Source organism: Poromitra crassiceps (genome assembly GCF_964638095.1).
Source record: "Poromitra crassiceps genome assembly, chromosome: 5".
NCBI classification, from domain to species: Eukaryota; Metazoa; Chordata; class Actinopteri; order Beryciformes; family Melamphaidae; genus Poromitra; species Poromitra crassiceps.
The window spans coordinates 18,125,862-18,153,756 of NC_139642.1; the positions used below are offsets into that span (position 1 = coordinate 18,125,862).

At 47.0% G+C, this 27,895-nt stretch overlaps 1 protein-coding gene across 1 annotated transcript in view; it reads left to right on the forward strand.

Annotated features, from left to right (window-relative positions):
- The window catches only part of LOC310776358 (fibroblast growth factor 12-like), a gene marked incomplete at both ends in the record, with an annotated part of 210,047 nt that overhangs the window by 167,223 nt on the left and 14,929 nt on the right, over positions 1–27,895 (forward strand). Inside the window, 2 exons of the mRNA XM_083636554.1 lie at positions 21,452–21,562; positions 27,763–27,866. Of these exons, the coding sequence (XP_083492680.1) occupies positions 21,452–21,562; positions 27,763–27,866 (215 nt within the window). The remainder of the gene's footprint in view (positions 1–21,451; positions 21,563–27,762; positions 27,867–27,895) is intronic.

The window sequence follows — 27,895 nt, forward strand, 5'->3', positions numbered from 1 at the left end:
CCCGTTGTCTGAGTCTATAAGTGTTGTCTCAGACCTCTCTGATGCCAAAAGCCTTCCCTCTTTGTTGTTTCTGATACTTTGATATTAAATTAATTGAAGTCTGTTGTATCCGCTAAACGCTAAGTGACTCAGAGAGATGATTCAGACAGTATGGCTTTCAATGATAGACGTTTACCGTCCTGTGGAGAGCTGCAACAATGCATCGGTTAGTTGTAAACTATTAAATTAATCAGCAACTGTGATAATCAATAAATAAGTTTGAGTCTTATTGTAATAAAATACAGACGATTAACCAATTTATTATTGTTTTTATTCTAAATTGTGGTTTTATATTTTTATGCTGCACTCCATTGATTTTATCCATTGTAAACATTCTCGTATTTCCAGTTACATAAACTGCCAAGAGAATATTCAATAAAGAAAACTTGAAAGGGAGATTATTATTATTTATTATTATTATTATTATTATTATTATTATTATTATTATTTATTATTTCTATTATTATTGAAGACACTTCTCCGATTGCAGCTTCTTAAATGTGAATATGTTCTGGTCTCTTTACTCCTCTATGACAGTAAACTGATTATCTTTGGGTTGTGGACAAACAAGACATTTGAGGATGTGATCTTGGGCTTTGGGCAAACACCACTTTCTGACATTTTAACTGAACGATGAATTGAGAAAACAATGGACAGTGAGCGTAACGCTTAGTTGCAGCTCAGTAGTGCCGTGCTCTTAAGTGCTGTCTCAGACCCTCTCTGATGCCAGGAGCCGTTCCCTCTGTCTTGGCGTCGTTTCTGATACTTTGTTATGAAAATGAAATTGAAGTCTGTCGTATCCAGTAAGTGACTGGAGGAGACGATGAACTGATGAGTCAGACAGACAGGATTGGTTTCACACACACACACACACACAGCCACACACGGACACACGCACGCGCACGCACACACACACACACACACACACACACACACACACACACACACACACACACACACACACACACACACACACACACAGACAGACATACACACACACACACACACACACACACACACACACACACACACACACACACACAGATACAGTGACAGAGTTGACTGTCCCGTGGAGGAATGCTGCTTCAACACTGTCGCATGCTGTGTGTCTGCTTCCATCAACACACACACACCTATAGGGCTGAGTAAGCTACATGGGCTGGGTCTCGAGGGTTATTTAAAAAATGTAATACTATACAATTACTATATGACCTGTTGAGGAAACACACTTTTTGCGAGATTCGCCTATTCGTCCTCTTCCCGCGATAGTAAGACGACAAGATAGATAGATGCCTTTCTTTTCTCTCTGTGTGTAGTAGAAAAAGAGCTAGAGCTAGTTAGCTTAGCACAATTAAGTGTCATATTCAGAGTAGTGTCTTAATCGGGTTAATATCGGAATATTGCAGTTAAGCAGTTAAGCGCAGAATTGGATTGAATTATTTCTTCTCCTTTTAAATGTGTTTATTAGATTTTCAACAAGACAAATGAATGTCAAAGAAGTTACATTTCAAGTGTCATTATTGTGTCAAGTATCATACATCAAGACAAACTGACCTACATTGTAGAGTGTAGTACAAATACTGTACTTGAGAACAATGTAGTAGAAAAAGACTAAAACATAGAGTCAAAACGTGCACGTCGGTCACCAAATACAATGCAAGAATAAGGCAAGACTTGAATGATTTCAATCCCACATGATGATGTATCACATCATGCCTACACAGACACACACACACATGCAGGTACGTACACACATACACACACACACACACACACACACACACACACGGACATACGCGCACATACACTCACGCACGACACGCACGACACACACACACACACACACACTCACACACACACACACACACACACACACACAACACACACACACACACACAGCGGAGAGTGAAGGACAGGAAATCCACTGTGGCAGCATGGGCATCGATCCCATGGCTCATTATCACCTGTGTGTGTGTGTGTGTGTGGTGCGTGAGTGTGTGTATGTGCGCGTATGTCCGTGTGTGTGTGTGTGCGGTATGTTTTCCAAATCAATAGACAAACTGCCTCCTCAGAGGGCAGGAGAATGTCGGCATGACACCATTAAACCACCAGAGTACCTGAGTACACACTACATACTTTAGTACACACATGCAGTCACTAAGAATTAGGGCTGCAACTATTATTTTAATTGTCGAGGTTTGTAGATGGTTTTAACTTAAACATGATTATTATTTTGATTATTTCTTGGGCATTTTTGCCCTGGCTTTATTTATTTAGGACAGTAGGCAGACAGGAAAGGTGGAGCGAGAGAGGGGATGACATGTGTGCAAAGGACCCCGGGTCAGATTCGAACCCGTGTTGGCAGCTCGAAGGAACGAGCCTCCGTGGTATGCGTGCTACCAGGTGATCCACCAGGACGCACAACAACGTAACCATTCTAAATTGCCCCTAGCTTACTTCCTGTTTCAGTGTTTGCTAGTACAATAGCTGACAAGTTGACACAGTGCAGATTTCAGCTAAAATCAGGGTGTAAATGAGGTATTTTCAAGTCAACTTGGAATCGCAGGGCTTGTGGAGACTTGGATTACACCAAGTGAGCAGTATATGGAGGCATTGTTTTGTTTTGTTTTGTTTTACGTTTGAAAGTTGGTCACCTTCCACGTCAATTGTTTAGGAGAATTCTGCTGTGTTTTGCTGTGAAAGTCCACAAATGTTTTGTGGACTAAAACACTTCACCCGTCCTTACATGGGGGTGACTGAGTAGATAATGACTGAATTCTGCATTTTTGGGTGAACTTATCCTGTCACCTTTGTAACTTCCTGCCAGGTGAAATGTCGTTTCCTGTATGAGTTAAATGGAGATATCTGAGGATGACGATCTGACAGCTGAACTGAATAGGACTGTTTGAAAGCCTCGGTATACATTCTGCCAAAGAGTTTGTTCAAACCGGCGACTGGTGGGAACTGGAGCATGATTGGCTGCTGGCCGTGCCTAACAAGGCCAACGCAGTGAAACAGGATGTAGAGAGGAGGGCCTGTGATTGGTCGTCTGGATCTGAAGGGCACAATCCAAATATCACTGCAAGAAAGGTCGAGCAAGAAGTAGTCCTGTAGCTATCCCTCGCCCTCTCAAGCCAACCTCCCTGATATGTTCCTTCTCTCTCTCTCTCTCTCTCTCTCTCTCTCTCCCTCTCCCCCCCCCCCCCTGTCTCTCTCACCGTGTCACAGGGTAACTCAGCATATCGTGTGTACCAGCGGGGTTCTCAACCTTTTGTAACTTCTGATTGTTACAAAATTTCAGAGGATCATCTTCCAAAATAAATGAGAGAAAAAAAGCACATGACAAAAAACTGGGCTGTGTTATGCCACTGTCAGAGGCATGTCAGAGGCATGTCAGAGGCATGTCAGAGGCATGTCAGAGGCATGGTGATATTCAAGTCATTCAGTCATTGAAATTATGCATTTTAATTTTCGTTGTTTTCTTCATTTTGGGTAACAGTGTGCAGAAAGAAAAAACGTGAGAATTCACTGCATGCAGAAATAGTATGTCTTTAGGACCCTGGAGTTTTTAAACCCTATGTAGCGGACATCTCAGACATGGCTGTAAAGATAAGAGACTCTTGTGGTTCTAATGAGCCCGATTCCTTTCAGATATCTCGATGTGGGAGGTCAAGGGAGCCGTTTGAAAATAGTCATGTCCATTTACCTTTGTCAAAACCTTTGCTGACTTTGGAGGCATTTTGCTCCCACTTCCCACATGGGCGGAGTTAACTCATTGAGTGCCAGCCACTTTTGGAGAACGGACGCTCCCAGTGCCAGAGTTTCAGAGCGTTTTCAGTGATTTCTCGAGGCCCACAGAATATTGTGTGATATTACTATGTAAACACTGAACACGCACAAAGAACGATGAGACTCTATTCTATCATCTGCAAAAAAAAGTTTATTGATCCCATTTTCCGTTCTTTAGTTATGAGCCGGAGAAGATAGCTTGATTCATCCAAAAAAAGCAATTTTTTTCTAGAAGCTGAGATAATTGGCCTTTTGTGAAATTAATCATTTCAAGCACATCACTGACTCTGAAGCTAATCTTTTCTAATGTAGTCACACCTCAAAAATAATTTCCTTCAATAAAACAGTTTAGGCCAGGGAATTTTGTTTGGCAGAATAATATTTTTAGCTACAACCAGCAGCGCTGGCCCCTGCGTGCGCTGCTGGTTGCAGCTTCTTGCTGGTTTTGATTTGCTGCTGGTGGGTATCGGATATTCTGGCTTGCGTTTGTCAATCCTGTCCTGCTGCCTGGGTCTGTCTGGGTGTTGCGTGCTGCTCTGCGTCCCCCCCCCCCCCCCCCCTCCCGCCCCGCCCCGCCCCGCCCCGCCCCGCCTCGCCTCGCCTCAACTGCACACTCCTCCTCCTGTCTGTGGTGGCTCTCTGCTGAGTTTGCTGTGCGCACAGTGAAGGGTGCGGAACAGCCAGGCTTTTTTACAGCGTTCCGCGTGTGTTTGTCACCGGCAACGATGCTTCCAGTTGAGAATAATAACAACTCCACGGTGTGGATGTGCAGATGTGCTGTCGCAACCGACACGGAGCGGCTCAATTGTGGGAGCAGATTGGCTGCTGCAGGCACAGCTGCAGTAACGTGCTTCAGCATATCGATGCATACGGATGCGATGCGATTTCCGTTTCCATAACGACTTCTTCTTTGTTTTTTCCTTGCCTTTCTGTTATGTGGAGAGCACTGTCGCCACCTAAGGGTTCTGTAAAATAGGTTATAGACCTCCAATAGCTACAATAGTTGTACCAGAGATGTATCAGGGATTGATCCACGTCCCACCGTCAAAAAACGCAATTGACGACAACCGTCGTCATTGGCACTCTACGTCAGTATTTGAATTGACGACAGCTGTCGTCATTGGCATTCAATGAGTTAATGGGGGGGGGGGGGGGGGGGGGTTTCTATTTTCTTTTTTTTTTCTTTTTTTCACCATTGTAAATCTTCATCTCACTGTCTGGCTGAATATGATCATACAATTTATATCCACTTTGACAAGAATCACAGGTATCTCTTTGCTAAAGCTGTGACAGGGGGGCCTCTGACAGGGCCTTGCTGCAGCTGCCCCCTCCCTCTGGAATGCCCTCCCCAGTCACATCTGACAGGTCAAAACTCATTGTCTTTCATAATCATTATGTCATCTTTCCAAAAAAGCCCTTTTCACTGTTGCTTTTGACCTATAATATTTCTCTCTCTCTCTCTCTCTCTCTCTCTCTCTCTCCTCTCTCTCTCTCTCTCTCTCTCTCTCTCTCTCTCATCTATTTTAATATTTTCTCTCTTTATTAAAGTTGTTTTAATCCTGTATTTGTAAAGTGTCTTTGAGCACGGTCAAAAGCAACAGTGAACAGTGAAGCACTATATAATATACATTACATTACTAAACATACAATAATGAGTATTAATGTGTTGTAATTCTACTCATATTCTAATATTTCTTAAATTTCCATTCTTATACTTATTAAACAATCATTAGAGAGAGACCATGATGATGCCAGCCTTAAAATGAGATATTCCTCTAAATCTGGCTTCGCGTGCCGGCAAAGGTGTGTCTCCTGCAGAAGTGCCCCCCCCCCCCCAGAGCTAAAAGTCAAACTCCACCTATGACTTCCCAGCGAGCTAGCAGCATAGCATGGCTGGTACCTACTACGTCTGGATTTCTAGTTTCTGCCAATACCAGAACCAAGAGCTCCTCAAACACGGACTTTTCTTCCACTCATTTTCTGAGCTTCAACTTGAAAATATTTCACGGCCCACTAGAAGGCGCTGGCGGGGCCCACTAATGGGCCATGACCCAGTGGTTGAGAAGCACTGGTCTATACTATCTCCCAAATAAATGAGACAGTAATGCACTCATAAATAGCCTATGTAGTCCCATCAAACATTTCACTAAATTAATTCAAGATATTTCAACACTATTTTAGTGGCAGCATCTTGAGACTATTATTTTGAACATAAAATGCACGTCGGCGACAAAAACAGAAGTGAAATTGTTCATTTTATGGAAGTTATCAAGTGACTACTAGCTGGGTGAAGCAGCAGTTTCTGATTTAGTGGGAGTCAAAAATAACCCATGAAGAAGAAGCCTTTGTCGTTCATGTAAATAATACTGAATGGATTTCTGTTAGGCCAAACCTAATGTTTTTGCTTCCTAAAAACATATTTCAATATCAATATACTTTTCAGATTGCTGATATGAAGAAAGCTCCACACAGAGAGGTATCCACACGGAGGCTCATTATACCAGCTTAGCGGATTGTTTTGGTGTGAAACCACAGAGAGCAGGCATGTTGTGAAGCTCCAGTCTTCCATGCTGACGTGATGTTCACAGCTCCTCCGTGTGAATCATCTCTGCTCCAAACCACAGCTCAGCATGGGAGGAACCTGGCTCCCTTTCAGAGAGACAGTTGAGAGAGAGAGAGAGAGAGAGAGAGAGATGGAGGAGAGAGAGAGAGAGAGAGAGAGGGGGGGGAGGGTGGGAGAGAGATGGAGCGAGACAGACAGGCAGAGAGAAAGGGAGAGGGAGAGAGAGAGATGGAGGGGAGGGATGGAGGGAGGGAGGGAGAGAGACAGACAGGCAGAGAGATAGAGGGAGAGGGAGAGAGACAGAGGGAGACAAAGAGAGAGAGATGGACAGACATGGTGAGGAGTGAAGAGAGAACTGTGTGAGAACAGGAGGTACGCTGGTTCTTCAGCCCAGTAGATGTTCGTGCAGGTTAGAGACGACAGAGTTCACATTTAAAGATGCACAAGGCTTTAAAGGATGGCTTTTCGAATATAATTGTATCGTGCAAATTATATTCTTTGCTAGCTCTCACGAGCTACATCAAATCAGGTGCCATGAGTTTAACACATAGACGGACAGCACCGGAGAAGAAAGACAACGAGAAGTCGCAGTCTGAGGAAAAACTATGTCGTTCTTTGCTCTTTGTTCAATGAAGAAATACTCACAGATATAAGTAATCTACGTGAGCCTCTGTAGGAGGCGCTATTGTTGGGAATGGACAGTCGCTTCTCGCTGTTGTCACGCCTAAACCACGCCCGTAGCTGCCAGTAGAGGATACCGATTCTGGCATGATCATGATCTCCCGAATCCAGCTGCCTCACCAGGTAACCAGTAGTCTCAACGCCAGACCCATGAGAGTTCTGACGCTGATACACTACATTACTGCACGCTGCAGATCTCTCTCTGGGTCTGATACTGTACACTACATTACTGCACGCTGCAGATCTCTCTCTGGGTCTGGGACACTTTCCCTCAGCCAGCTGGGGTCGGACGTGAACCGTTCACTTGGCCAGTGGTGGATTCAGTCTTCCCCCAATCAGTAACGGCTTTGCGATCAGATGACAGTGGAGGCCCAGCCCACTTTTCGAACCGCTCTGTCATTGGTGCTACGACCTGTCACTCATTCAGTTTCAACCCCCCCCCCCCCCCCCCCCCCCCCCCACCCAGACCCGCCCTCAAACCCCAGAAGTGGCTGTGAAGTGGCACAGACTCATTTATGTAGTGTGCGGAGCGCAGCGATTCAACGTCATGTTTGAGTCTGGGGAGAGACTACATGTAGGTAACCAGTAATCTGGAATGTGGGAGAAACATCCAACCAGCAGATTATTTTTAGGAACTCAGCTTCTAAAACACCTCCACTCTCCCTCCATGTCCATCTACCCTCCTCCCCCCCGCTCTGTCTCTCTCTCCATCTTCTCTCCGCTCTTTTTATGTTTCTACTCTGTCCTGTCTCTCTCTCTCTCTCTCCTCTTTCTCTCTCTCTCTCTCTCTCTCTCCTCTCTCTCCTCTTCTCTCTCTCTCTCTCTCTCTCTCTCTCTTTCTCTCTCTCTCTCTCTCTCTCTCTCTCTCCTCTCTCTCTCTCTCTCTCTCTCTCTCTCTCTCTCTTTCTCTCTCTCTACTTATGCTCTCTCTGTATTACTCTCTCTCATCTTTCTCATCTCTCTCTCTCTCTATTGCTCTCTCTGTATTGCTCGCTCTCTCATCTCTCTCATCTCTCTCTCTGTATTGCTCGCTCTCTCATCTCTCTCATCTCTCTCTCTCTATTGCTCTCTCTGTATTGCTCGCTCTCTCATCTCTCTCATCTCTCTCTCTCTATTGCTCTCGCAGTCTCTCTACCTTCGCTCCTCTCTCTCTTTCTTGTTATTGCTCTACTCTCCTTATCATGCACACTCTCTCTCTCTCTCTCTCTCTCTCTCTCTCTCTGCTATTGGTGTCTATGTCGCTCTACCTTCTCTCTACTTTCTCTCTATTTCTCTGTTGCTCGGCCCCTCCCCCTCCCCCCCCCCCTCTTTCCCTCTCTGTCAGCCTCTCATCATCACATACAGTAGCTCGCATTGAGAAGAGGAGGAGAGGATCGGAGAGGAGAGCATTGAAAAGAATAGAAGCTGAGGAACGACTCATGCGTTATTTTGGTCCACCAGTCGTCTCTCCTCCTGCTCCTCGGAGGCTTTGGGAATATCTTCAGACTTCATGGATCGTTGATGCGAGCCGACGCTTTCGTCTTCAACTCGCCGGGGTTCCCACATTGGCCACCGTGTCGACGGGGCGTTTGTCCGCCATTTTTCTTTGCGTGGAGAGCAAACTGCGCGCGGACTCTCCACCAACTCTGAAAGTTGCTGAGGACGGATGTAGGAAGATGGACGAGGGATAAATGCATGTCATCAAAAAAAAACCTGGGATCACGAACGCGGGGATAAATGCATGTCATCAAAACCCCCTGGGATCACGAACGCGTTGAGATGAAACCGCTCAGCCCTTTTGATTGATTATGACTGAATATAGTGTGACAGCATACATTTTTATCGCAACTCCGATGTACCCGACTCAGAATTCTGTCACTCCAATCGGATTTGGCTGTTTTCTTCTTTTTTTAAATAAGACCAACTGGCAATCAGAAAATCCATTGTCATGAGCTTGTTTGGTTTGTTGGTTTAATTAGGACTTAGTTTTACAGTATTAATAGGCTGATATTATACCAAAATAGGCGATATATCACGATCTATTGGGAGAAACCAAACAATTCTATGTGAAATCAGACACTCAGCACCCCCATATAGCCGGAATGATCCTTCGATCCATTCGATTGTGAGATTGGCAGTCGAATTGTGGACTATTTGGGGTCACGGCTAGACGTTTCCATGATGAATCGTTCACACAGAGCTGCTGAAACCACGTTGTGTTCCGTCCACGCACGCATCATGGAGAGGCGGCCTTCCTTCATCAGCGCCATCAGAGCGGGAGATGGAGCGGAGACAAACTGGTAAACGACGTCGACGTCCGTCCTGCTGCTGCTCTGTGCCATGTTCAGAACCAGGCCGGCGTCTCGGATCATCTCAGTGAGACTCAGGCGATGGACCGGCCGGCACAACCAACAATAAGTTCACCTAAAAACTAAAGACTTTCCAGAACTTACAGTTTGAAAAAAGTGATGTCGTCTACTGTTGGAAAAATGATTGCTGGGATGAAAGTAAAAACCACTGTGGAACATAAAGTAAGTAATTAACTATCTCAGAATTCATGGATCTGTCAGTTCATGTAAATATCAGGTAATACGTTTCTCAAAATGGATCTATAGTGTTTTGAAGCCGTTTCATATCATGGAACAACTTTAAGAAGACTTTTATCTACAAACCTCTGCCACCAATCAGTTTCTGAGACTCACCAGGTGAAACATCAGAAGCCTGGCGGTTTCCACCAATCAGGGAGTGACATGACAGCCGTTTTGCAATAAAAGCAAAATCCTTGAACTTGGAGACAAACCAGGATCAGATATTTAAGTCTCGGTGGATTTGCCCACCTTGGAGGGAGATGGCGGCGGTCGCCAGCAACCTACTCCGAGCGAAGCGTCAAGCCCGGGAGTCGAACAGCGAAAAGGTACAAGGAGGGACAGCCAAGAGGCGAACGAGTCCCACTAAAGACCCGAGGTCGGTGTGTGAGAGACACTTCTTTAACGTCTTAGGCAAAGTCCGGTTCTGCAGCGGGAAGAAACGGCCTGTACGGCGGAAACCAGGTGGGTTCGTAGAATCACGCTTAGGCTTAGACTTTGTCCATATAGCATTTTATTTTACAGGTACCCTAGTTACATAATGAACTATTTGGAAATACAGATGAACACCAAATGTAATTACACAGTAATTACCAATAGTTATAAATGACGTTCGTATGCAGTTACATTGTAACAAACCTGTAAAATGGAGTGAGTCTGTTAAACTGCAGTTCATATGTAGTTACATTGTAACGAACCGGTAAAATGGAGTGAGTCTGTTAAACTGTAGTTCATATGCAGTTACATTGTAACAAACCTGTAAAATGGAGTGAGTCTGTTCAACTGTAGTTCATATGTAGTTACATTGTAACGAACCTGTAAAATGGAGTGAGTCTATTAAACTGTAGTTCATATGCAGTTACATTGTAACAAACCTGTAAAATGGAGTGAGTCTGTTCAACTGTAGTTCATATGTAGTTACATTGTAACAAACTTGTAAAATGGAGAGTCTGTTCAACTGTAGTTCATATGTAGTTACATTGTAACAAACCTGTAAAATGGAGTGACTCTATTCAACTATAGTTCACATGTAGTTACATGGTACCAGACCTGTAAAGTGGAGTGAGTCTGTTCAACTCTATATATAGTTCATATGTAGTTACAGTACATGGACCGGACCTGTAAAGTGGAGTGAGTCTATTCAACTATAGTTCACATGTAGTTACATGGTACCGGACCTGTAAAGTGGAGTGAGTCTATTCAACTGTAGTTCATATGTAGTTACATGGTAACAAACCTGTAAAATGGAGTGAGTCTGTTCAACTGTAGTTCATATGCAGTTACATGGTACGGGATCTGTAAAGTGGAGTGACTCTATTCAACTGTAGTTCACATGTAGTTACATGGTACCGGACCTGTAAAGTGGAGTGAGTCTATTCAACTGTAGTTCATATGTAGTTACATGGTACGGGACCTGTAAAGTGGAGTGACTCTATTCAACTATAGTTCACATGTAGTTACAGTACGTGGACCGGACCTGTAAAGTGAGCAACAGCAACAACAACACCAGCAACAACAGCAACAACAACAACAACAAGGAAACACACTTCAAGAGAAAGCAATGGTGAATAAATGTGTCTTAAGATTTTGCTTGAAAATGTCCACAGATTTAGAGCCCCTGAGACTCTCTGGCCGACTGTTCCACAACTTAGGGGCGTAATAAGCAAATGCTGCCTCACCGTGCCTCTTGGTCCTGACCTGCCTCACCGTGCCTCTTGGTCCTGACCTGCCTCACCGTGCCTCTTGGTCCTGACCTGCCTCACCGTGCCTCTTGGTCCTGACCTGCCTCACCGTGCCTCTTGGTCCTGACCTGCCTCACCGTGCCTCTTGGTCCTGACCTGCCTCACCGTGCCTCTTGGTCCTGACCTGCCTCACCGTGCCTCTCGGTCCTGACCTGCCTCACCGTGCCTCTTGGTCCTGACCTGCCTCACCGTGCCTCTTGGTCCTGACCTGCCTCACCGTGCCTCTTGGTCCTGACCTGCCTCACCGTGCCTCTTGGTCCTGACCTGCCTCACCGTGCCTCTTGGTCCTGACCTGAGGAACAACCAAGAGATTAGAGTCAGAGGACCTAAGAGACCTAGCAGACACATACATCTTAAGCAGAGACATACGATGGGGCAGAGCCATTTAGCAATTTCAAAACCAATACAATCATTTTAAAATGGATTCTGTAAGAGACAGGCAACCAGTGTAGAGCATTCAAGATTGGGCTAATGTGAGCTCTCTTTCTCGTTTTTGTGAGAACACGCGCTGCTGCGTTTTGTACGAGCTGTAACCAACTAGATGTTTTCTTAGTCAGACCAGACAGTAGAGCATTACAATTAGTCCAACCTACTGCAAATAAATATTGTCTGCTAGAAGTGCTAATTCGTGCTGGTTCGTGATCTGGCAGCAGGTAACATTATCATCCGCTTTTACGTTCTCCTCACAGAAAGCACTGCAGTCAGCCCTTTTTCCACACAAAACAACCAACAAAACTCTATAAACGCTATGTAGACACACGTCCTTATTCAGAGTGTTTACTGTTGTGCAGCACGAGGAAACATGGCCTGAGTTCAATTTCAATACTTTAGCGAGAACCAACCAGGGATTCCAGGTCCATCTGCACCCATGTGATGGTTGCTCAGTGGCTTTCCTGATGATCTCTGTGATTTGAAAAGTTCAGGCTCGGACTGGACCGAGCCCGCATCGGTCCGGCCCGAGCTCAACAGAGATGTACCACAGAAGCATTTTGAGTCTGTGGCCGGCTAGAATCCGATTTGTACTGCACATACGCCGCTGCAGCGGGTCAACCCTAAGCCTAGCTTACCTAAGCCTAGCTTACTCCACTAACTGGAATAAAACTACAAGCACACTAGCGGCTGTTTGGAGGGAAAATAATGTGTTAAATTTACAAATGCTTTGGAGTTAAATACGGCCACCTTTAAAGATCAGTGTGAGCTCAGATGAAGTGATCAAATTAAGATCAGATTAAGATCAGATGAAGTGAGCCGGTCAGGCTGAGGGAGCAATGACAGAATGAGTCAGAGCGAACCCTCGAACTCGCCTGACAGACACTGCTCTGTGATCAACTTTACGCTCCCTCCACAGTGAGAGTGCAGGGCTCAGGACTGTACACATGGATAGACTGGGGGATCAAACCTGTGACTCCGTGGTGACAGGACGGTCTGCAACACACACACACACCAGTGAACCACCTGGTCTGGCTCCCAGTCAAGTTCAAGTTCAAGTTGTTTATTTGTAGAGAACATAAGTACACACAAGTATAAAAAAAAAGAAGCAGTAAGTAAAAATAGTAAATGGTAAAGATAGTAACTCAAGTGAACATAGCGTCTGTGTCTCTAGCACACTAAAGGGTCGTCTCCTCCCAGGGGGGCATCAGGGAGAACAGGCTATTGTGTGGGTGGGTTGAGTCCTTGATGACCTTCTTGTCTTTCCTGAGGCACCTCCTGCAGTTTGGGTAGTCCGCACCTCGTGATGTGCTCGGCCGAGCGCACCACTCGCTCCAGCGCCTTGCCGTCCTTGACGGTGCAGCTGCCGGACCAGACGGAGACGCTGCCTGTCAGCAGCCTCTCTAATATGGTGCCTTGGTAGAAAGCTCTGGGGATTTGCGGGCTCACGGTGCAAACACACAGGATGCTGAAGCGACGTAAAACATCTGGAAGCGCAGGCAGTTTCTTTTTGGTGCCCTTGTTAACATAATTAGACCGTTCAGACCGGCTACGGCGCCCGGCAGCTTGCGGCGACCGTTTCTGCATGTGATCTATTTTTTTGCGTGAGCCGTGAGCGATTGTGTCACGCCAGGCAGGAAATCGGTACAAGTTGTGACCAGAGTGCTTCTGGTGCGAATGGACATGCTCCTGCTCGAGCTGAATTGACACGCGGCACCACTGTCGCATCCAGTGTGTTTGTGCCGTTACTCCAAATGATCTTTACGCGCCTGAGGCGGTAGAGGTGCTGTTGGGCTTTTTTCATGACTGTGGAGGCGTGGTTGGCCCATGTCAGGTCCTGGTGGATGCTGACTCCCAGTATTTGAAATGGTCCAACCTCTCCACCGCTGTCCCATAGATGGTGACACCACCCTTCTGTGGTCCATGATGATCTCCTTGGTCTTGGAGACATTCAGGGAGAGGTGATTGGACTGGCACCATTGCGCAGGGCACTCGCCTCTTTCCTGTAGGCCGTCTCATCGTGGTTGGAGATCAGCCCCTGTCTGGACCGTCAGATGTTCAACTTCTGCTTTGCTGTCCAGGAATCCTTGATTCTTTACTTGGGTGTGGTACCGGTTAATAGTTACCATAGTTACTTGTTACCAGCACTTAAGAACACAGTGGTTACCATAGTAACAGGATCAGTACTCTGGAATACAGTGGTTACCATAGTAACATACTGTAGGACTCTGTGGTTTCCATAGTTGCGGTGTCTGAAAGGTATGTATGGTGTGAAGCAGGCCTCTCTTTGCCTGTTAGAAAAGCCTCTTGGCTGTTTGAATTAACTAACTCCTCCCACTGCGTATGCCAGCTGATCCTAAATTGGCCAAAAGTTTGTTCCAGCCTCTCATGTGATGATGTCAGTGGACTGCATTTTCCTCCAGAGTCTTCCTAAACAAACAAACAAACAAACAAACACACAAACAAACAAAACAAACAAACAAACAAAATGTTGGAAACTTTAGGAAAATGTCGACTCCTGCAGAATATCAAGCCAAAAGTCAACTTCAGCAGAATTCCCTCTTGAGAAAATGTTTAGAGGAGAAACTTCACAGCAAGCAGGGACGAGATGTTTGGATAGGTTTCAACATTCATACATTTATGAGCCGTTACTCTCATTAGCTGACTAGCCACCGCTGGCAAGACTCACTGCACACTTTCTTGGCAATAGAACAAACGGCTTCTTTAGAAGATGATTCTGTAGCATTTCTGCCTGGTCACATGGTACACCGCGGAGGGCGGGGCAGACATTAGCAGCGGAGGCAGGAAAACAGATCCAGGGCAGGCTTTTTGAGGGGTGACTACGATCATGCTTACTGTCGTGCGTAACCAGTGGTGTAATGTAACAAAGTAATAATACTTAGTTACAGTACTTAAGTGTTTTTGGGGCAAGTATCTGTACTTTACTTACATATTTCTAGTTCTGTCAACTTTCACTTTTACTCCACTACATTTACTAAATAAAATGGATACATTTACTCCACTACATTTCCCTATATCATCTTAGTTATAAAGTGCAATTGGAAGAAATTTTGTAACCTTGAAGCAAGCAGGTTTGGCGAATGAGTGCTCTTTCCCTGAAAGTTATGTTAATCCCGATCCAGACTCTATTCTAGTTTTTTTTTTTTCATTTTTTTTTTTTTAAAGTTTGCGGATTTGATCTGCAAACCCATCACCAGACCTGGTTATGGTCTGTTTGGGTCATGGGGCGAGAAAACAGAATGATTGACAGAACAGGTTGAACTGGTTGGAGTGTGTTGTTTTGGCGATGCGTGATCAGGAGGCAGATTTGAACCCACAGTGTTAAAAGTACTGTACAGCACTTGGCGAGTCTCCTGCTGAGCATGTTGGTGAGGCTTGTTATTGATCAATCACCTGATCAATACCTGGCCGTTTGCATGCATGCTAATGATGTGCTAACATGCTAATTCACCACAAGACAAAAGTACAAAATGTCTTCAATAGGACTCGTATATGTTTCCTTTAAATTGATAATCCTGGCGTCTAGTATAGCCTACCACCGCAGGCCGCAGAGTCTCGGGTTCAATAGAGAGCCGCAGGAACGAGTCCGGAAATCATCGATGCCAACAGTCCTGGTTCTTCACAGTTTTCGCCTATGGGAGTTTTGAATGGGTTTTCGGCGCCGTGCTTCTAATAATCTCTCTGGGCAACGCAAGCTTAATCAAACGCGAACCAGTGTTTAGTAATATCATCTTCACACACGAGGACCACTTTTATGAGTTTTGAAGCTTTTACGTGCCGTTAAAAGGGCAGCTAGTTAGCAAACGGCTAAATGAGACTACACTGTTGAGTCAATGGGGATATATACGTCAATAACGTCACCACTTCAAAGGACGAACACGGAAATTCTCTTTCCCTCACCTGGTTCAGCCCGTTCAGCCCGGGGTAATCAGTGCACACATCAACAACAGTCCAGGTTGAGCGCTGACGTGACGTGGAAGCCTATGCGACAGTGTGTAGTTCTGGATTAGCTTAGCTCGAGCTTTTTACTTCTAGGGCTCGCATTTACGCTTCAAAAATCATGAAAGTGGTCCTCATGTGTGAAGATTATCCGACTGAACTCTGGTTCGCGTTTGATTAAGCTTGCCTTGCCCAGAGACCTTATTTGAAGCATCGCGGCAAAAATCCCATAGACAGAAACAGTGAAGAACCAGGAAGTCCGGGACTTCCGCGTTCTGACTACAAAAATACGTCATCCATGCGGCTCTCTATTCCCGGCAGCAGTACTTCCGGCTTGGTCAGAGGTTCCACAGAGACAGTTGGCTGAGTCTGCGGGTGGGAAGTCGGTGGGGTAAGAGTCCTGGGGCCCTATCGTCGTTTAACGTGCACAAGCACATGCCTGTTATAATTGTACTGGACATAGGCGTGCCACATGCCAAACCAGGCGCAAAAATGTGGGGATATACTTCTATCGTCAGCAGCACGCAATTAATTTGCGCTAAGAGCTTTTAAAAGCACCTCTTACACGCTAAATACCCGGCTGTGCTTGAGCACACCATAATCTCCGTGCTGCGCAGCGCAGTGCAGAGTCAAATTCCTTTTGGATATGTCATTACGCACGGACGTGCCACGCCAGGACATCAAATTCTGCTGCTAAAATTGGGTATTAGCAGATAATTCAGTGAGGCAATAAACTATAACTCACTGAGAAACTTTTATCACATTGCAAAGAAGGAAATGAATTGAGAAAACTTGTTGGACAATGGACATAGGCTATTCACCTTCACCTATCCCATAACCCGGAGGGTCGTTGGCACCACAGACGATCTGTCAACAAGCTCTCTCCATCTCTCTCTGTCCTCAGCATGAGTGAGTCCACTCTATTACGCATGGAGAGAATTACAGCATATTTCTCATTTTCTCATTTATTCGGATCCCCATTAGCTTCCACAACAGTGGTTGCTAGTCTTCCTGGGGTCCACATAAAATATACATTACAATACATTTACATACAAATACAAATACATAAAAACATGACATTTACAATACACATACAAGCATCATAAAAGTTTAAAAAAATAGTAATACACATTACATTAAAGGAGGTTATCAATTCAGATTATTGAATTGAGGCACAACAATAGCATGCCTCGCGCAAACGGCGCGACACAGGAATCTGATTGGTTTGAATGATGTAACGCCCAGGCATTACTTGGTCACACCTGTGAATAATTCTGGTGCTTAAGACCATCCAAATCCCGTTTGCGCTGGCATTTTGGGGGCGCAGATGATTTGGCACGGCTCTAATTTGCGTCTGCGGCACGTGCCGTGGACGTTTTCCGCATCCCCGCCGAGAATTGCATCCCCACCATATTTCGGGGGTGTTTTAACTTAGAAAACAGGGAGGTCACGTATACCCAGACAATTATATCACTTTTAAACAGTTACATTTATGTATAAATCATTACAATATGCACCCGTGAGGTGGGGATGCGTTTAGCTGCTGCCGGGCGGGGGTGCAAAACTCGGCATAACACCTGGACACCTGCGCAAGGCGGACTGCTATCATTAAGCGCAAATAGGGGATATCGCCTGTACCAAGATAGCGCCCCTGCACTTCAGCAAATAAGCTTGATCCAGTGCATGTGACTTGAAATGTGGAGCAAAAGGGCGTTTTTAATGAGGGAGTGTTTCCTCACCTCTGGCTGCAGCAGCAGTGACAGGGACAAGGTGTTGTTAGTGTTGAGTTTTGTTCCATAGGCTCGCTCACAAATGTGTTAAAAGTGGCACATCCTCCCAAACCAGTGTGACGCACACGGTAAATATAGACTCTGAGGAAGAAACAATATTCCACTGGATTAGTGATATCAATCTCAGACATGTTTGGTGACGTTCTTTGGAACACCAACACGCTGCTTTGAAATCAGATGAATGGCACATTACATTTGTATTGGGAAATAGGAATATCCCAGTTGAGTGACTGACACACCTAAGTTGACTGTGTTGGCAAAGTCCAAAGTCATGTCCAAAGTCCGGCCCGGGGGCCAATTGTGATTGCGATTTTAAGCGGCCCTCGGCTTGTCTCTCAAAATATACTATATGTGGCCCTTGACACAGTATTGGTTAACTCATTGAGTGCCAATGACGACTTTAGTCATCAATTCGGATAGTAACGCTGAGTGCCAATGACGACTAAAGTCGTCAATTGCGTTTTTTGACGGTGGGACGTGGATCAAAGCCAGATCCATCTCCTGTAAAATTTTGGGGCATGTTGAATGTGTATAACCTATTTTACCGACCCATTAGGTGGCGACAGTGCTCTCCAGATTAGAGAAAGGCAAGGAAAAAAGAGAGAAGAAGTCATGGGGAAACGGAAATCGCATCGATATGCATGAAGCATAACGTTAGCTGTGCCTGTGAACAGCAGTCAATCTGCTGCCACAATTGAGCCCCTCCGTCTCAGCTGCGATAGCCCCTCCATATGCTGGCAGGCTGCTGTCAGTCAAGTGCCTTGTTGCTGGGTCCAGGCTGCTGTCTGTCAGTCAGGCTGTAAGTGTCTTATTGTTGGGTCCAGGCTGCTGTCAGTCAGTCAGGCTGTAAGTGTCTTATTGTTGGGTCCAGGCTGCTGTCAGTCAGGCTGTAAGTGTCTTATTGTTGGGTCCAGGCTGCTGTCAGTCAGGCTGTAAGTGTCTTATTGTTGGGTCCAGGCTGCTGTCAGTCAGGCTGTAAGTGTCTTATTGTTGGGTCCATGCTGCTGTCAGTCAGGCTGTAAGTGTCTTATTGTTGGGTCCAGGCTGCTGTCAGTCAGGCTGTAAGTGTCTTGTTGCTGGGTCCAGGCTGCTGTCTGTCAGTCAGGCTGTAAGTGTCTTGTTGTTGGGTCCAGGCTGCTGTCAGTCAGTCAGGCTGTAAGTGTCTTATTGTTGGGTCCAGGCTGCTGTCAGTCAAGTGTCTTGTTGCTGGGTCCAGGCTGCTGTCAGTCAGGCTGTAAGTGTCTTGTTGTTGGGTCCAGGCTGCTGTCAGTCAGGCTGTAAGTGTCTTATTGTTGGGTCCAGGCTGCTGTCAGTCAGGATGTAAGTGTCTTATTGTTGGGTCCAGGCTGCTGTCAGTCAGGCTGTAAGTGTCTTATTGTTGGGTCCAGGCTGCTGTCAGTCAGGCTGTAAGTGTCTTATTGTTGGGTCCAGGCTGCTGTCTGTCAGTCAGGCTGTAAGTGTCTTATTGTTGGGTCCAGGCTGCTGTCAGTCAGGCTGTAAGTGTCTTGTTGTTGGGTCCAGGCTGCTGTCTGTCAGTCAGGCTGTAAGTGTCTTGTTGTTGGGTCCAGGCTGCTGTCAGTCAGGCTGTAAGTGTCTTGTTGTTGGGTCCAGGCTGCTGTCTGTCAGTCAGGCTGTAAGTGTCTTGTTGTTGGGTCCAGGCTGCTGTCAGTCAGTCAGGCTGTAAGTGTCTTATTGTTGGGTCCAGGCTGCTGTCAGTCAGGCTGTAAGTGTCTTATTGTTGGGTCCAGGCTGCTGTCAGTCAGTCAGGCTGTAAGTGTCTTGTTGTTGGGTCCAGGCTGCTGTCAGTCAGTCAGGCTGTAAGTGTCTTGTTGTTGGGTCCAGGCTGCTGTCAGTCAGGCTGTAAGTGTCTTATTGTTGGGTCCAGGCTAATGTCAGTCAGGCTGTAAGTGTCTTATTGTTGGGTCCAGGCTGCTGTCAGTCAGGCTGTAAGTGTCTAATTGTTGGGTCCAGGCTAATGTCAGTCAGGCTGTAAGTGTCTTATTGTTGGGTCCAGGCTGCTGTCAGTCAGTCAGGCTGTAAGTGTCTTATTGTTGGGTCCAGGCTGCTGTCAGTCAGTCAGGCTGTAAGTGTCTTGTTGTTGGGTCCAGGCTGCTGTCAGTCAGGCTGTAAGTGTCTTATTGTTGGGTCCAGGCTGCTGTCAGTCAGTCAGGCTGTAAGTGTCTTGTTGTTGGGTCCAGGCTGCTGTCAGTCAGGCTGTAAGTGTCTTGTTGTTGGGTCCAGGCTGCTGTCAGTCAGTCAGGCTGTAAGTGTCTTGTTGTTGGGTCCAGGCTGCTGTCAGTCAGGCTGTAAGTGTCTTATTGTTGGGTCCAGGCTAATGTCAGTCAGGCTGTAAGTGTCTTATTGTTGGGTCCAGGCTGCTGTCAGTCAGGCTGTAAGTGTCTTATTGTTGGGTCCAGGCTGCTGTCTGTCAGTCAGGCTGTAAGTGTCTTATTGTTGGGTCCAGGCTGCTGTCAGTCAGGCTGTAAGTGGCACAGCTCACGTCCTGCTCCACATTAGTCTCTGTATTGTTGCTCTATTTCCATCTCCTCCTGCTGAGTCCTTCTGCCCCACATTGTCATCTGGAGCACACACACACACACACACACACACGCACACACACGCACACGCGCGCACGGGCACACGCACACGCACACGCACACGCACACACACACAGCACTGGGCCACCGCTCCGGTCCGTCCAGAGGGACGTACAGCGAGGGAGCAGGAGGGCTTCGGTGCCTTGCTCAAGGGCAGAGAGATGTGATGGAACGCAGGGCGGCTCGCCATGGCAGGGCTCCAACCTGCGACCTGGCCACAGGACGCTGTCTGTGGCGGGACCATAGACTGTATACAAATATGGACACAGCTACCCGTGATGTCATCCATTAGTTTGGGGACTCCCGATTTGAATGCCTCGCGTTTGACTTTCTCACCGTCGCTATCTTGGTTATTTGGAGCCAAAAGTGACCATATTTGTGACCTGCTCAGTCACATTGACCCCAAAACACATTTTGAGTTTTATAGGGTGTTGGAAAGAGGGAAATGTAAGCGTTCTGGTGATATTAAAATTATCTTTGTACTCCAAAGATTGAATGAGATACACCCCTTTATGTCTTGACTATTTCAACAACAACAAAATGTTTTGAAAAACAGCCTCAGAGTTGGACAAAGTAAGCTAGTTCTGGTTGTTGTCACCCTAAACTTTCTGAGCTTGAAAACTTAATGGCAAAAAGCTTTATTTGACCAAAATCTGATGATTTCTCATAAAATCATGTTTGTACACAAACAGGCCTGTGCTACATGTGCCTGCTGAAGAGCCACCTACCTTGTACGGCGAGTGCCCGTGTTTTACGTGATGCATTTTTATCATCTGTTTTTATTTGTCTTTATCTTGTCTGTCTGTAAAAAAAATTAAACTTTTTATTAATGTTTGACTGTAACAGGGGGCGCTCTTGCAAATGAGAGCATGCTCTCAAGGGTCACCCCTGTATTAATAAAGGTCAAATCAAATCAAAAGTATTACGTACTACTGTAGTATGAAACTGTTTAAGTGGTCAGTATCTGATTTGCACAGTATATCTGCAGTCCTATAGGTCTCACACAGGCGCAGAACGTACATGCTAGTTGAGTCTTTGTGGTGTCTTCAAGTGCACATCTTTGGCTCCGACACAGGAGACGTGAGAGGACGCAACAGTCGGCCTTCGTTGCTGCTAGTTCTTTGAAATTGGGTTTGTGTGTCCCAGTCTTTAAGGGTGTAGTGCCACTCTTCAGCCTGTGTGTGTGTGTGTGTGTGTGTGTGTGTGTGTGTGTGTGTGTGTGTGTGCGTGCGTGCGTGCGTGCGTGCGTGCGTGTGTGTGTGCAGTGCTAACCTGTGTCTCTGTGTCTCTCTCTCAGAGCCGCAGTTGAAGGGGATCGTGACGCGTCTGTTCAGTGAGCAGGGCTTCTACCTGCAGATGCAGCCTGACGGCACCATCAATGGCACCAAGGACGAGAACAGTGACCACAGTGAGTCTGCCCCCCCCCCCCCGTGCTGCCTTCAATGTCTGCCCGTGCTGCCTTCACTGTCTGCCCGTGCTGCCTTCACTGTCCTGTCAGTGAGTCTGCCCCCCATGCTGCCTTCACTGTCTGCCCGTGCTGCCTTCACTGTCCTGTCAGTGAGTCTGCCCCCCGTGCTGCCTTCACTGTCCTGTCAGTGAGTCTGCCCCCCGTGCTGCCTTCACTGTCTGCCCATGCTGCCTTCACTGTCCTGTCAGTGAGTCTGCCCCCCGTGCTGCCTTCACTGTCTGCCCATGCTGCCTTCACTGTCCTGTCAGTGAGTCTGCCCCCCCCCCGTGCTGTCTTCACTGTCTGCCCATGCTGCCTCACTGTCCTGTCAGTGAGTCTGCCCCCCGTGCTGCCTTCACTGTCCTGTCAGTGAGTCTGCTTCCCGTGCTGCCTTCACTGTCCTGTCAGTGAGTCTGCCCCCCGTGCTGCCTTCACTGTCCTGTCAGTGAGTCTGCCCCCCCGTGCTGCCGTCACTGTCTGCCTATGCTGCCTCACTGTCCTGTCAGTGAGCCTGCCCCCCCCGTGCTGCCTTCACTGTCTGCCCATGCTGCCTCACTGTCCTGTCAGTGAGTCTGCCCCCCGTGCTGCCTTCACTGTCCTGTCAGTGAGTCTGCTTCCCGTGCTGCCTTCACTGTCCTGTCAGTGAGTCTGCCCCCATGTTGCCTTCACTGTCCTGTCAGTGAGTCACCCCATGCTGCCTTCACTGTCCTGTCAGTGAGTCTGCCCCCATGTTGCCTTCACTGTCCTGTCTGGGGGGTCACCCCATGTTGCCTTCACTGTCCTGTCAGTGAGTCTGCCCCCATGTTGCCTTCACTGTCCTGTCAGTGAGTCACCCCATGCTGCCTTCACTGTCCTGTCAGTGAGTCTGCCCCCATGTTGCCTTCACTGTCCTGTCAGTGAGTCACCCCATGCTGCCTTCACTGTCCTGTCAGTGAGTCACCCCATGTTGCCTTCACTGTCCTGTCAGTGAGTCTGCCCCCATGTTGCCTTCACTGTCCTGTCAGTGAGTCACCCCATGTTGCCTTCACTGTCCTGTCAGTGAGTCTGCCCCCCGTGCTGCCTTCACTGTCTGCCCATGCTGCCTTCACTGTCCTGTCAGTGAGTCTGCCCCCCGTGCTGCCTTCACTGTCTGCCCATGCTGCCTTCACTGTCCTGTCAGTGAGTCTGCCCCCCGTGCTGCCTTCACTGTCTGCCCATGCTGCCTTCACTGTCCTGTCAGTGAGTCTGCCCCCCCCCGTGCTGTCTTCACTGTCTGCCCATGCTGCCTTCACTGTCCTGTCAGTGAGTCTGCCCCCGTGCTGCCTTCACTGTCCTGTCAGTGAGTCTGCCCCCCCCCGTGCTGCCTTCACTGTCTGCCTATGCTGCCTCACTGTCCTGTCAGTGAGCCTGCCCCCCCCCCCGTGCTGCCTTCACTGTCTGCCCATGCTGCCTCACTGTCCTGTCAGTGAGTCTGCCCCCCGTGCTGCCTTCACTGTCCTGTCAGTGAGTCTGCTTCCCGTGCTGCCTTCACTGTCCTGTCAGTGAGTCTGCCCCCATGTTGCCTTCACTGTCCTGTCAGTGAGTCTGCCTCCATGTTGCCTTCACTGTCCTGTCAGTGAGTCACCCCATGCTGCCTTCACTGTCCTGTCAGTGAGTCTGCCCCCATGTTGCCTTCACTGTCCTGTCAGTGAGTCACCCCATGCTGCCTTCACTGTCCTGTCAGTGAGTCACCCCATGTTGCCTTCACTGTCCTGTCAGTGAGTCTGCCCCCATGTTGCCTTCACTGTCCTGTCAGTGAGTCACCCCATGTTGCCTTCACTGTCCTGTCAGTGAGTCTGCCCCCCGTGCTGCCTTCACTGTCTGCCCGTGCTGCCTTCACTGTCCTGTCAGTGAGTCTGCCCCCCGTGCTGCCTTCACTGTCTGCCCATGCTGCCTTCACTGTCCTGTCAGTGAGTCTGCCCCCCGTGCTGCCTTCACTGTCTGCCCATGCTGCCTTCACTGTCCTGTCAGTGAGTCTGCCCCCCCCGTGCTGCCTTCACTGTCTGCCCATGCTGCCTTCACTGTCCTGTCAGTGAGTCTGCCCCCCGTGCTGCCTTCACTGTCCTGTCAGTGAGTCTGTCCCCCCCCCGTGCTGCCTTCACTGTCTGCCCATGCTGCCTCACTGTCCTGTCAGTGAGCCTGCCCCCCCCCCGTGCTGCCTTCACTGTCTGCCCATGCTGCCTCACTGTCCTGTCAGTGAGTCTGCCCCCCGTGCTGCCTTCACTGTCCTGTCAGTGAGTCTGCCCCCATGTTGCCTTCACTGTCCTGTCAGTGAGTCTGCCCCCCGTGCTGCCTTCACTGTCCTGTCAGTGAGTCTGCCCCCCCGTGCTGCCTTCACTGTCCTGTCACTGAGTCTGCCCCCCATGCTGCCTTCACTGTCCTGTCAGTGAGTCACCCCGTGCTGCCTTCACTGTCCTGTCAGTGAGTCTGCCCCCATGTTGCCTTCACTGTCCTGTCAGTGAGTCACCCCATGCTGCCTTCACTGTCCTGTCAGTGAGTCACCCCATGCTGCCTTCACTGTCCTGTCAGTGAGTCACCCCGTGCTCCCTTAGTCACCCCGTGCTGCCTTCACTGTCCTGTCAGTGAGTCTGCTCATGCTGCCTTCACTGTCCCCTCAGTCATGCAGCATTGGCTAAAGGTGTGTTATCACTTTGTGGACATTAGGTTAGTGGACATTAAAAGAGGCCGACTGAAGAGCACCATTTCCCGGAGAAGTGGCTGGGCAGTGGGCTATAAAAATGTTGTCGCAGTACGCAAATTTCTGGAAGTAGAGTCCGCCCATAGGGGCGTTAAAAAATAAGGTGAATAGCCTACCCTGCACGTTGACTAATGAGGAAAAAGTGGTACTCAGTGTGTTAACAAGTGATGCTAAGGGGGCGTGACCAAACTTATAAGCAGAGATGGGAAGTAACGAAGTACAAATACTTCGTTACTGTACTTAAGTAGATTTTTCGAGTATCTGTACTTTACTTGAGTATTTAATTTTCTGACGACTTTTTACTTTTACTCGTTACATTTTAACACAAGTATCTGTACTTTTACTTGTGTACATTTTCAAAACAGGTTCGTTACTTTTGTTTAAATGCACGAGAATGTAATTTAAAAACGAGTAGAAACGGGAGAACGGAGCAGAAGTATATAGACGAGTTTCCCAGCGCTGCTGATAAAAGCTCATTCCAGCTCCGCCAATAGTATGACTTGGCACTCCTCCGGGGCGTGGACAAAGAAGAGAAACATGGATTTTCTCTGAGGGGAGACACACGCAGACATTAGGAGCCGTGCAGACAGCCAGCACTTATTAGCGCTCCTCTATTTGCAATTCATTCTCTATACTGTAAGTACGCGCTTAGCGCGCATCTCTTTCAAGAAGCATTTCATCGCGTTTAAAAGCTGGTGGTGTTTTTTTTAGCGCAGCGCTCTGGGCGCTGAAAGCTGAGGAAAGTTTAACAGGAAAAGCGCCCTGCTCCTCTTCACTCCTCCCACCTCGAGTCTTCTCCCAGGAGAGGAGGATTTTCATCTCGCTGCTTCCAGAGTTAGCGTTCTTTTTTAAATAACCGCATGGCCCCTTATGGTGTTGTTCTAACACATACATTCAGTTTGTGCACTGTCAACATTCAGCTAATATGGAATATGGTGGTGTTCTAACACCAGAGACAGTTCTGTCTTAATAATAAACCTTGAATTTGTGAATGTGATCAACCTGTGGACATTCAGTTCCTTATCCATTAGGTATCAGTATCATATCAGTCTCGAGTATTGTGATTCTGCACTTTGTAAGGGACACCTTGTATCCAGCAGTTAAACTTGTCTAACTATTTGCACATTCATATATCATGGAAATATTAATGAGGGAGGACTAGATATGATTTTAATGGGGGTTTTTTGTGTGGAAAAACCATAGCACACTATTTAAAGTAGAGTTTTAAGATGTGTAAAACATTTGTAGGGGATCTTTTATCCTCAAATTATATTCTATGATGTGAGGTTCAGTCATTCAGAAAGATACGGTAAAAATACTTTTACTTTTACTCGTTGGGTACATTTCAGAGCCTGTACTTTTTTACTTTTACTTGAGTAAAATAATTGAATCAGTACTTCTACTTTTACCAGAGTAGTTTTTTACACAAGTAACTGTACTTCTACTCAAGTACAGAATGTCAGTACTTTTCCCATCTCTGCTTATAAGTATTTGATGAGAGCAGTGAGAACGGGTTGAACAAAGAAGGAGAGGAGAGTGACATACAGTAGGCTATATGCCTTCAGGTTATAATATACACAAATGCTCTCTCTCCCTCCCTGTGTCTCTCTCTCTCTCTCCCTCCCTCTCTGTCTCTCTCCCTCCCCCTCTGCCCCCCTCTCTCTGTATCTCTCCCTCTCTGCCTCTCTCCCTCCCTCTCTGCCCCCCTCTCTCTGTATCTCTCCCTCTCTGTCTCTCTCCCTCCCCCTCTGCCCCCCTCTCTCTGTATCTCTCCCTCTTTGTCTCTCTCCCTCCCCCTCTGCCCCCCTCTCTCTGTATCTCTCCCTCTCTGCCCCTCTCTCTCTGCGCCCCCTCTCTCTCCTCTGGTTTCCCCTCTCTATATCTCTCTTACTGCCTCCTCTCGCTGACCTCTGCAGAACGTCTTTATTGGTTTCTCCTCCTGACATTTCATCGTGGTGTTATAATGGATAAAGTCATGTGTCAGTTAGAGTGTTGCACTGCTGTCAGAAGCACATAGGACAAATCTGGACTTTGATTCAGACAGACCAGATTCTAATCTTTTAGTGTATTTTGTCATTTGTAAGATAGTTCATGTGTTTCTGAGTCACGTCCTGACAATGTTGATTCACCAAATATCTTTTGACGAATAACTTAATTTTGTGCTCAAATTCAAAAAGTGAAAGGAGAATTCAGTGTTTTTTAACAACCTGGACCTTATTTCCAGCTTTAATTATGATTTTGAACTTACCCTGATAAGTTCTGTTTGATCTCCATTCTCCATGCACTGAAACGATAATAATCTCAAAATCAATTAAATATCGGCGGTGTTTCCCATGCTGCTAGGCTACAGATCGACTGCTGTGAGCGCTCAACTCATCCCCGGATGTACTGTGTGCAGTCATCAGTGCAGCGCATGCGCCTCATGGCAAACGAGGAAGTAATTTGGTCTCTTTGTTAGTTCTCGGTATGGATTTACTTAAAAATTACCGTTACTTTGGATTATTATTTCATCGCGTGGTGAGCACACGAGTCACGACATGTAGGCTACATGTGAGTGTTTCTGGCACTGTTGGAATGTATATTTTGTGCGACTGAACGGGGATAGGCAGTTGTACCATACTGCCATTGTAGTGCTAAGCTATTAGCAGTTAGCGGTGTACCGCTGTTTGTACTGCACGCACAGTGATGATAAAGCCATCCACATTCTACATTAAATTTTAATATTGGCAATATGGCAAATAGGTGAATCTCCAAAAATTTTGGCGTATCCCTTTAACGTTACCACAGAAATAAGGAGGAAGTTGGCTAACTCCTCTTGACTAGCCTATGCATTAGTTAGCTAGCATTTTGCTAACGTGCGCAAACTTAAGATGGGGCTATATAATGAATCAGAATCAGAATCAGAAAGACTTGTGTCAGACATGTCCTTGGTGAGTATAACAGGAAAGGGGCAAGTTGACTGAGGTTCTGTGAAGAGTGTAGGCCTAAAAGGGGTGTTTTAATAAAATTTAAACAGGTGAGTTAGATACAAATTCATGAACAGGGAAATTAGTTTTTCGAACCAGGCTGTAAACATGTATAATTATTTCTGCTGTAAAGTTGGGTATTTTAGCATGGGGTTCTATGGAGGTTGACTCGCTTTTGGAGCCAGCCACAAGTGGCCATTCAAAGAACTGCAGTTTTTGGCGCTCGGGTACTAATAAAGAAACCTTGAACCTTGAACCTTGAGCCTCTCTGCTGTTACATCACTCTGTTAAAGTGTCTTCAATTAATGAACTGAGTCCTTTGACCTGTCACCACTGCTGGAGTAACTGAATGTCTCTCCCCTACCTCTCTCTCCCCTCCATCTCTCTCTCTCTCCCTTCTTGTCTCTCTCCCTCCCTCTTTCTTTCTCTCTCTCTCTCTCTCTCTCTCTCTCTCTCTCTCTCTCTCTCTCTCTCTGCAGCTCTGTTTAACCTGATCCCTGTAGGTTTGAGGGTCGTGGCCATCCAGGGAGTGAAGGCCGGACTGTACGTTGCCATGAATGGAGAGGGCTTCCTCTACACATCAGTGAGAACATCTATTTATTTATCTATCTA